General features: G+C 35.1%; 1 protein-coding gene across 14 annotated transcripts; it reads right to left on the bottom strand.

The window, feature by feature from the left end:
* Nucleotides 1-208: 208 nt before the first annotated feature.
* LOC107765023 (receptor-like serine/threonine-protein kinase NCRK) lies at nucleotides 209-9,137 on the bottom strand. Of its 14 annotated transcripts, XM_016583598.2 has the most exons (13): nucleotides 8,854-9,131; nucleotides 7,628-7,697; nucleotides 6,608-6,723; nucleotides 5,791-5,833; nucleotides 5,108-5,199; nucleotides 4,675-4,782; nucleotides 3,862-3,975; nucleotides 3,374-3,643; nucleotides 2,931-3,172; nucleotides 2,521-2,817; nucleotides 1,937-2,173; nucleotides 1,511-1,738; nucleotides 209-862 (listed from the first exon to the last, which is right to left on the bottom strand). In XM_016583598.2, exons 5-13 carry the CDS (start codon nucleotides 5,175-5,177, stop codon nucleotides 530-532), a joined length of 1,899 nt encoding a protein of 632 aa, XP_016439084.2. In that variant the 5' UTR covers nucleotides 5,178-5,199; nucleotides 5,791-5,833; nucleotides 6,608-6,723; nucleotides 7,628-7,697; nucleotides 8,854-9,131; the 3' UTR covers nucleotides 209-529. The 14 variants fall into 14 exon arrangements, with proteins under 14 accessions (XP_016439084.2, XP_075078133.1, XP_016439086.2 ...); XM_075222032.1 differs by lacking the exon at nucleotides 7,628-7,697 and having other exon boundaries at nucleotides 3,862-3,972; nucleotides 8,854-9,137; XM_016583600.2 differs by lacking the exon at nucleotides 7,628-7,697 and having other exon boundaries at nucleotides 8,854-9,137.
* Nucleotides 9,138-11,062: the final 1,925 nt, after the last annotated feature.

The following is an 11,062-nucleotide window of genomic DNA, read 5'->3' on the forward strand; positions in this document are numbered from 1 at the left end:
CAAGAGAGAAATTAAGGATATGCATGCTAGGTACAACACATCTTTCATTCACACATGTAAATTTTCGTGAAAAATGTATTACCTATGAAAATCACTTCATATTTCTTTTTCCTCTGCTACTATAAGACAATCAAACATTGTTTTTTCTTCTTCTTTTTCTATAGGAAACACTCAACAAACAAAAGTTACTCTACTTGACAGTTCAACATTGATGGATCAACTGCAGTAGGAAGAGTTCAAAAGTCTTACAATTTCCAATTTCTGACAGTAACATGTGTAAATTTATATCCTTTTTTCTAGAATTGCATATCTAACTAGGATAATTTACAAAAGAAATACGACTAGAAAATTTCTTGTAAATTTGCCTTACATCAATAGAAAAAAATGAAATCAGCTGCCTTATATGTGTAATCTTTTAACCAACCTGTGATTCTCGAATGCTAAGACGCGAAAAGATGAGGAAACCATGACTCCCTCAGTATTTCTTCATATGTACTGTCCTCAAACAACCAAAGCTAAGAGAAAGCTGCTATTTTCCTACAACACCTACGTTGTTTCCTGGGGATCTAACAGTTGGCATATGAAATTTCTCAAACCGCGGTTCAGTTAAATCCACTGCTTCATCATCTTGCAAGCTCCAACTTCGGGAATTTGAGCTCTGGCGAAGTAGTTTCTCTACATATGCAGCAGGAATAACATGCTCTTTCTGATCACTAGTTTCACCACAATGATTGAACTCACAATGTGGCGACAACAAATAGTGAGCTGAGCGATTCTCAGACGTGATCTGCTTGATCTCCTCAGCTTCAACAAAGCCGGGACTTTCTCCATAAGTACTCTTGCCATCATAACTAAACGAGCCCTATATAATGTATAAAGCGCGTTAGCAGATCTGTCAGTGTTATGCAATATCTATTACATATCAAAACATCTACTTATGGGATCTACTTATAAGTTCTGTGCGTTTGGATTATATTAACACAAAAACACGATTTTAAAACCATGTAACAAGATGACAAAGATGAGGATAAGTAATGCTGAAAGAGCTAAGTAAAACAAGAAGATGATGACAAGTAATGCTCAAAGAGTTGGTCCAAACAAGAACTACAATGACAAAGGAAATCAGCTGCACTGAGAAAAGGAAATTTAGAATTGTTTCAAGTGCCACCTAAGTGGTCTTTCCAGGGGAAATAATATTTTAATTCCCAACTTTTCAGAAAAGACAATAATTTCATTGCATTTTAAGATCGTCTCTTACAAAGATTTTCCTGTGTTTAGAATGGTTAAATTCAGCTACAAGATGTCTATTTTAAATCAGACTGTATATGTAATTTGGCATATAACACCTAGTAAGTTTACCCCTTTTAGAAGTTTATAATATGGGGTTACAAATAATTGGTAATGTTTATCTGTTTGTCAAATCAGCGGATGACAGCTTTGAAACTTAAATTGGCAAATGAAAATATGGGTAGATTGGCAAAAGAAAACCAAAATAAGTTTAATCGGATACCTTGAACTCATCTCTCGAGAAGTGTTTCCTTTTAGATGTTTCTGGGGCAATAGTTGACAAAATTTGAACAACCTCACTCATCGTTGGCCGAGAATCTGGGTCCAATAGAAGACACTCCTTAGCCAAGTAAGCCATTACCTGCATCTCCTCTTCTTCAAATTCTCCTTTCAAATTTGGGTCTGGCAACTCTAAGACCACACGCCTACTGTCTAGCAGACGAGGGGTTGCCTATATTATAGATGAAAATTAGTATTCGTCATTATCTTTTTGCTATTATTTGGGGTTAAGCTTTGAGAGAGGACTAAGGTTTCCCAAAATCTGAGGACATAATTCTATCCAATTCAATGCTGCTCTTCCCAGAAAAGTAAGCAAAAATGCTAAGCGAAATGGAGGGAGGGGGAGAAACATTTTATTAACTTTTCATACCCATATCACGAGGCTCTCTTCTGCTTTATTAGCTGACTTATGTATTGGTTTTCGTCCAGTTATCAGTTCAAGGAGCACAACCCCAAAACTGAAAACATCTGACTTCAAAGAAGCTCTTCCAACTATTGCATATTCAGGTGCAAAATAGCCAAATGTGCCCTGCATCCGAGCAGGAGAACTGGAACCGCTAGGAATACCATCATTTTGAAGGTGTTTTGCCATGCCAAGATCAGTAATCTGAATGCATATAGCGGTAATCAAAAACAAAGTGGGATATTACGTGATGAAAGTTACGGAAACGAAATGATTTGCAATTTGAAGTAGTATTTATTAAGTCCGGCAATACTAAAAAGATTGTACTCTAGAATCAGCATGCAAAAGGCAACCACTAATAATGGCTAAAGAAAAATGCAATCAATTAAACTCAGCTGCTGCATTGAAAAAGAATTGAAGCTAACACCTCAGTATTTCCTTGGTAAGTGGAAACTGGGTCACAGGCTCACAGCTAGCCTTTTTCCGGCTTATTGATCAATGTAACAGATTTTCCCTTTTATTATTTTATTAGGACCTTGGTTTAAACTTACCTTTGCTCTATAGTTCTCATCCAATAGAACATTAGTGGATTTAACATCTCGGTGTAAAATTCTTGGTGCAGCTGCTTCATGGAGATACTCCAAGCCACGTGCAGCTCCAAAAGCAACAGCGACCCGTGTACTCCAATTGAGGTGTCTCCCTGATGCTCCATCCAGACAATCTCTCAGATTGCCATTTGCCATGAACTCGAAAATAAGTAGCCTCTCAGCATGTTTCCCATGGTGTTCAGAGCAGTATCCAAGCAATGGAACCACATGACAATGATGAAGTCTTGATATGAGTTCTATCTGGCAAATGAAAAGATTTTTAAATAACTTTTTCATTCTGTAGTTGCATGTGTTGAAAGGTTCTCAAAGTAGCATGTTTAAAATATCAATTGAATGATCCTTTGAGGTGTTACCTCCGTCAAGAAAGCAGAGTCAGTGTCCTGTCCTGCCTGAGTTTTTATTCGCTTAATTGCAATAGTTCTTCCATTTCTGAGATAACCACGGTACACATGGCTGCTTCCTCCCACCCCGATCAAATTGGAATCAGAGAACTTATTTGTTGCGGTCTCTAAGTCAGCATAAGAAAATTGAATAATCGTCCCATAAAATACTCCGGACTTTCTTTTGAACAGAATAGATGCTTTGGGAACACAACCTACACGATAAAGTTCAAAGAGAAATTAACCCATTTCTTGACATCAGGAAGCTCATACCACCTATTAAAAGCACACTTAAATGTTTTTTCAGAAAAGTGAATCCCTTGAAAATTAATCCTACACACAAAGTGATACAATATAAACATCTGCAGTTTCAATTCAAGGTCCCTCTCGAATCATTTAAGGAAAGCCAGGTTTACCTGTAACACAGTTGGAGGAACCAATGTATTGTCCATGTTCTGCAATTGAAGTTCCTTGGCTTAGTATTAAGTTGGTAGCACTGTTGTAACTTGTTTCTTTGTCTGATGAAAATAGAGGTCGTTGAATAGAATATTTATCCTTTCTATAGACATAGCACAGCATCAAAACAATAAATCCAAGCATAATGACGGTTGCACATAGTACGAGAATGACCAAAATGACCTTGCTCGATATCCTCTTCTTTGGTGACTGCTTTTCAAGTTGAGTTCCTGTTCAGAAGCAAACACATAATTAATCAACTATTTGAACCTGCAAGCGAAGCTAAATTTAATTGATGATTGTAAACAGATTCGCAATCAAGGATAAAGAATCAGCAAAAACTAGCGTGTGGAGAACTAGGACAAAAGCAGATAATTATGTATGCAGTTTCTAAAGCAACAGACATTTGATTGAACTATTTCAAAGATCAGTACAAGCAGAAAAATACCATAATGGCAATCACAGGCTGTAAAACAGCTGCTATAACTATTAGCAGCAGCCACTCTAGGTAAACCATCAGCTGCACATATGCATATCCATCTGTTCTTGCTTGATTTGTCTGCTGAAATGCATAAGACCAAATCAGTGCATACTGAGCTTTTCTATTATTTTATGATACTGCATATGACAAGATCAACATGGAACAAGAAGAAGAGTTTTGTCAAGTTTTTAAAAGAAAAGCAATAAAACATACAGTTGAGGACTGCTCAATCCCAGAGGAAAGCTTATTCATGAGACAACAACAACAACAAACCCAGTTTGATCCCATAAATGGGGTCTGGGGAGGGTAGTGTGTACGCAGACCTTACCCCTACCTCATAGAGATAAAGAGGTTGTTTCCAATAGACCCTCGTCATGAGAGCTTGTTCGAAACAATTTTTTAAACCAAATGCTCCTCGTGTCTTTGGAACTGAATTCTTCTTATCAAATTCGAAGTACCAATGGCGTTCTATCGTGTTTTAGAAGCATTAGTCGGCAATTAGCTTTAGAAAAGAGAGCTATTTTCCAGCTTACAACCACAGAGCAAAGAGCAATGCATGTGCAAAAATCAGCAATAATGATTATATGAGCAGTATACTTCCTATACTTCTCCAATCTTACACCACTGTTGATAACATCCAGAAGCAATTAGCTCCATGTTAGTTCGTGAGGATGACATTATGATATTACATGCTTTAAGTAGTATTAGCAGCAACCCAAACACTAGCCATTGCCATACAGCAGCAAAGAGCTCACAAAAACAGGGGAAAGAAAAACATACCAAGAGTGCAATCACAGGATGATGAACAGTTTTCAGGAACAACAGAACTCTGGTTGGCGAGACAGCTGCAGGTCCATTTACTTGTTACTGATGCATTTCGTCCTTCATCTGATAAAGAGATAGATGAAGTTTCAATTTTCTGCACGTACATGTCAAAGGGAATTTATGTTGTCTCATTGCGTGAAACACTCCAATAAAAAATGTAAACTATCATCATCTCTTGTTAACCAGAGCTAGAGAACTCCTTATTGTTTATACAAGTTGGACTCAGCTAGAAGTGAATTAAATAGAACATCCAGAAAAGGGAAAGGCTGCTCTGATCTGCAGTCTCTGGACACTCACGCAAGGAAATGGAAAGAAGAGACCGCAATACTTTTTTTTGAGAATGGTAACATTTAGAGGAGACCGAAATACTCCCAACAAGAACACTCACCGCCAGCAATTTGCTGTATCCAGACCAAGCTAATGAGGAAGGCAATTGCAGCTTCCTTTCCAAACCTCATTTCTTGTTGACAAATCTCTGAGCTAAAATGCCAAGAATGAAAGACAAAATAGAGGAAAAAGTTTTAAAAAGCCACGGACATTAAATTCCAGAATAAGCACCATTGGAGTTCTACAAACTAAGAAACAGTCAGTCTTAATGAGACTGGCAACAGCACAAGTACAAGAAAGATGCATGCAATTCAAAATACAGAAGTGGGTTTCTGGGAGAACTAACTACTTTTGAATGGGATAGAACTTCTAAACTGTTTCTTCAGAATTTTATGATAACATAAAGTTGAATAAAAAGATTACTTTAGTATGTGTACAACTTAAAGATAGCAAATTATATCTCTTTATGTATCCTTCAAACCATCAAAACCAGTTGAGATGCTAAGACCGAAGCAAAGGAAATACATGATACAAATTAACATAAATCCTAGTTGACTTGTAGTCTTCGATGTTAGTTGTGCTGCATATTCTTCAAAGTTCAAACCATCAATTCTTGAGATGTTTGATAGCATATTCACTAAGTGAACTTGAATTAAATCAACATAAGTTTCTCAAAACAGTTTCATAAAAGCTTTTGGTAACAATTAAAATATTTTAAAAATAATGAAGAAAGAGAGATCTTACCAAAGAGTAGTTCATTCATGAAATCTTCATCTCAAGGACCATTCTGCAGGAAGGTGATGCCAAACCATTACATTGTATAACAATTACTCAACATAATCCAACTAAGAACATTATAAGAGCACATCATGACACTATCCAAGGTCATCTACAAATAATTATTCTGGTACAAAGAGAAAAGACAGGGGGATTAGAAGATTTCATGTCATCCACAAATTGTCCAGTGCAAGAAGAAAAGACAAAATGAGCAACCTGGAAAACAATTTCAGATTTTCACTTTCCAAGTGTCAGGGAAGGGTTATTCTATTGGTCTAACATGACAATTAAAATTATAATAATCATAAATAAGGGAGCAGGAAGAGAGTAATGAATAATTTGATAGATAGGACTAAATAGACAGTAGGCCAACAAATGTTAGTAGGTTTGAACTTCTCTAGGTGTACATTTTGAACACTTCTGCAACATAAATATCACGAACAGTTGTTGTCAATTTTTCTTTTTCGCTTTTCTTTCAAAAATATGGAATCTTGATCACGTCAATTGACAACCCCCTAATAGAAACTAGTAAATTATGATTAATAAAGCCGAATAGATACTAAGCTTGAGAGAAAGTAATGATCAACTAAAAGGTTTAAATGCAGTGTTCAAAGAACTTGCACGTGCCAACCATCTAACATTTGACACAGTAGTTACATCAGACAATTAAGATGACACTCAGTCTTTAACATTTGGCAGGAAAAATACAATTTTGTATGCACAAGCTAGAAGCATAAAACCAAGACAATCCCAGTTAAGACAGCAATCAACATATATATCCTACCACGTTTCTTGGATTGCGCCCAGCAGAGAACTGAAGCAAGGTAACATGCAGAGGCAGCCACGTGCTCTACTTGTTTCAGATGGGTCAATTTTGTGATCAAAGCAAAAATGTTACACCTAGAGAGCAAGAAAGTCTCATCTTTACCACTTACTCATTAGCTGAAAACTGCAGCACACCTAGAGAGTATCACAACTATGCTTATACTCACATATAAGGTAGACCCATCAAAGATTTAAGAATAGAAAGGCCAAAAAGATAATCAAAAACAGTCATCTGACAGCAGACACCTAAAGATAAGGACATTTGGTTTTCTATATCTTACATCCACAAAACAACATTTCTAGAAAAAATTATATGATAGCTAAAGGTCCGTTAGATAGAAAAATATAAGTTACAAGGCTTAAAACCAAACTCCATGAAAGCAACCCAATTTCAAATCAGAAAGAGACTTGTCAACAATCAAAGCAGTATAAATTACTAACCAGTATGGCAGTATCAAATACATTATTAAATACAGTAAAAAACTAATTATGGGGTGTATCTAATCAGTTTCACAAGCCGTTAACTTTATACATTTTAGACCCTTATGTATGCTACAAATAGTAAAGTCTTACCAAATCTTTGGAAAGTCCTACTATGGTACGTGTATGCCAACGGTTAGAATAGACTTTGCTTCCAAGACATATTTTGGGGTTTGATAGAAACTAAAAAGCTGTGTGGCCTTGGCCTGGCCTGAATGGCCTGCGCCATCAACTAGCAAGAGAGTACTTTGTATTACTCCACTGTGGACTTTCTTGAGAGTGATGTTTCTTGAAAAAAGACGTGCACAAAACAAATTTTTTATTCAGGGGAGACCCACAAAATTAGTGTCGGTTGTCGGGTAAAGACTAAAGAGATATAGAAATTGGCAAAAGGTCCATGAAATCTATGATGCCTTTCTTGGTTAATTACCAATTTTTTGATTCTCATAAGAGGGAAATAACGAAAATTTAACTTAAAGTTTTTCGAAGATATTAGTACCTTTCTGTATTCAAGTGATTTCGATTTTCGCTTAGCAAAAGGTGTGACACTGTATGCTTCTCAGAGTCCACTGTGTTACAAAGCAAACAAGCAAAGGTATATTTAGAGCCCGTTTGGACATAAGAATTTTTTATTTTTTCCAAAATATTTTCACTTTTTTTAGATTTCTAATTTTCACTTGAAAATAAATTTTAGAATTTTTTAAAAATTTGAAAAACTCCAGAAAATAACCCAACATTATATTCATGTCCAAATACAACTCTAATTTTCAAATATCATTTTCACTATCCAAACGCCCACTTAAATATGCAGAAATTTATATTTGAGTGATGGATTTACTCACAATAAAGTTAAATCCAAAACTAATTAGACCAAATTTTCATAATTGAGAAGAAATGAGCATATAAATTCCAGGCAGCAATGTTATTCATTTTTCATTATAAGAAAATAAAGGAAATGTACAAAAACAGATACGTACAGAAAACTAGAAGTTGAGCAATTTGGTCAAAAGAAACTCTTTAAGTTGGATGTAATGATGGGAGAAGAGCCAGCTAGAGGTGTGACACTACCGAATCATGAGGGCAGAAATACATTTAATACACCACATCATTTTATTCTATAGGTTGAGGATTCAAAGTTTTAATCACTTAACCTAATAGCTTATTTGAGTTCCGTGTTCATAGTTTAATATTTTTAGCAACGTAAATGGTTTTACACACTAAAAGTGGGGTTGGTGGAAATATTTTAAAAAATTGTAAAAATATTTATACTAATTTTGAAAGATGTTTGACACAATGATCTTGTTATTACTGACTTGAAATCCTGAATAATAGCTCTTTAACATAAACGTGAATGTTGGCTCCATCAGTAATGAGGAATTGATTCTTTACTAAAAATATAAAGGTTTTTCCTTTGAATTTTCAAATGGAGAGAGTGATATCAAAATTCAAAAGTCACGTCGAATGGCAAAGTAGCATTTAATTTGGCATACCTTTTCGATAGGTCCACAAATGAACAACTTTAAATCCTCTATTTTCAAACACTCAATGAAAGCGAACTTATCACTAATTTAATATCCATGATTAATTTTAAACACTAATAATGCAACAAGCAAATATAAAAAACTGTCCTTTTATTTTTCTATTTTTCTCATCCTTCTATTGTGTACCGACACAGTTCAGTTACTGGAGTCAAATCACTCGAAAAAGTCAAGTTCGACGACATACCTATGAAGTCCTCCGGCGAAGGCGAAGGCGACGGCAACTCTGAACTATACTGAAACTACGCTAGTTAGTAGTACTACTAGTGGTAGTGGCGGAAATCGGAGAAGCAGCCGGCAATGCCACGTGTCCAGTGGCTACGCTCCGAGAACTCAGCTGCCGGAAATGTCACGTGTAATCATCCGCCGTAATTCACCGGAGAATCTGCCGGAAAAAAATGTGAATTGAAAGATTCCGACGGCGAGGTGAGAAAAAATTGGCAGTGCTACGGGGACTAGCAGAGTAGTAGTAAAAGCTACAGGTCAACGCACTGCACTAAAAAAACGTTCTATTTCATGTGTTCCTCCTGAGCTACTGCCACGTGGACAAGTGGGGCCCACTACTAGGATAAATAGAGAATAATGTTAGAAGATTTTTCACTTTTTATTTCGTCTCATAAGGGTAAGTGGGGCCCAGGGAGCCATATGGAAAATTGGTCTTCCCGATGTGGCAGCGCCATTTTTTTTTAACTGTTAACTGTGTTTTTGGCGCAATAATGGGCTATTAGCAGTTGCCACGTGGCTGCTTTGATGATTTTCTAGTTAATTATCAAAATTAGCGTAAAAAATAGCATTCAGAAATAGTGTTTTAAAATGCGTTTTTCGAGGCAAAGCGTAACAAAAACGGTCGGAGGCGATGGTGTGGGGCGAAAGTCTCAAGAGACGTACGCCCAGCAATTCGGGGCATATGTCCGGGCGTTTGAGGTGCGTTTTTATAGTGAGGCATAAACCCCATAGACTTTTTCAAATTAAAACAAAATTTGTTGAATAAGTCCTTTATATAATACCCAAATTCTCAGAAGTTAGCTTGTAATTACTCAAAAGTTTTAAAAGGGAAATGAAATGTATCAAATTTAAAAGTCAAGACCTTTTTATTGATTAAAGTCCTAATTTATGGTCTTTCTCAATTCTTTATCTTGTTCGCTAGTCTGCTAATATCTCCCAAAATAACGAATATTCAAATATTTTTACAAATACAAAGAGAATTTCATTCTCCTTCATAGCAGCAAGTTCAAATTTCAAATTGCAGGTTAGTCATCCTATTTGTTCCTTCATGTAGAAAATTTTATTCTTTTTGACTCAAGTTACTTGTACTTGTAAGTAGCGTATAATAAATTATTTTGACTAGTTATTTTACAGGAATGGAGCACATCTATATGTATATATTTTTTTCACATATTTATAATTTTCTTTAATTTTTATGCAATTTTACATGTTTATAAATATTTACTGTAATTATATTATTTTATAAAATATTAAAAATTAAATATCCACGGCCTTACGCCCACACTTTTAAAACACTGTTCAGAAATTACTATTCTTAGAGACAATTAATTAGCAAAAAGAAACTCCTTAATCTAGTGGAGTTTTACCAAACACCCTGTTATCTCGCTTTAGACGTAGCTTAATGAACTAATTGCAATACCATTAAAACCTTGCGATCCTATTTTTTAGTCTTCCTTTGACTCGATATCCATATTAGAGAAGACTTAGGAATATGATTTGCTTAACATCTTTTGGAAGAATAAGAATAGATCAATTGGTTTTTTGGCTCTTTACAAATTTAATTTTAGTTTTATGATCCTATTTTTTTTTATTTTTTTTTTTGCACATGGGAGATTTACTTTTATACATTAAAAAATCTATCTTTTACACATAAAAAATCTAAAAAAATTATTTTCTTAAATTCAAAATTGTAATGAGGCATGATAAACAAATAGCACGAATACGAAGGACACACTAATTCTTGTAATAATGGTTTCTTGTTAATTATCAAAATTAGTGTACAAATTATCATTTAGAAATTACTACTCTTGGAGCACTCAATGTATTAATGTTTGCACCAATCTGAATAATTAGCAAAATAGGAACTCCTTAATCTAAGTGAACTTCTTCACTATTATTTTTCTTTTTCAAATTTGCTGTGAATTACTTTTCTTGAAACAAGGATTTATCGGAAATCGCCTTTAACAGCCTCTCTATCTCTACAAAGTAAAATAAAATATGTGTACATATTACCTTTCCCAACCATACATTGTGAATTTTTTTTGGGTATGTTGTTGTTGTTATTGTTAATCTAAGTGAATTTTTACCAAACACCCGGTTATCTCTCTTTCCAGATGACCGTATTTCATTTTTGCAAAGGAAATATAGATCGTTCCTCTACATTTTTACGT

Source organism: Nicotiana tabacum, chromosome 9 (assembly GCF_000715075.1).
Source record: "Nicotiana tabacum cultivar K326 chromosome 9, ASM71507v2, whole genome shotgun sequence".
NCBI classification, from domain to species: domain Eukaryota; kingdom Viridiplantae; phylum Streptophyta; class Magnoliopsida; order Solanales; family Solanaceae; genus Nicotiana; species Nicotiana tabacum.

Excerpts from the sequence above, each read along its gene's own strand:
- LOC107765023 (XM_016583600.2), bottom strand. The coding sequence starts at position 5,177 with ATGAGGTTTGGAAAGGAAGCTGCAATTGCCTTCCTCATTAGCTTGGTC. Across the intron at positions 2,174-2,520 it reads ATGAGAACTATAGAGCAAAG|ATTACTGATCTTGGCATGGC; the intron begins GTAAGTTTAAAC and ends ATATGCATTCAG. Across the intron at positions 863-1,510 it reads TCTCGAGAGATGAGTTCAAG|GGCTCGTTTAGTTATGATGG; the intron begins GTATCCGATTAA and ends TACATTATATAG.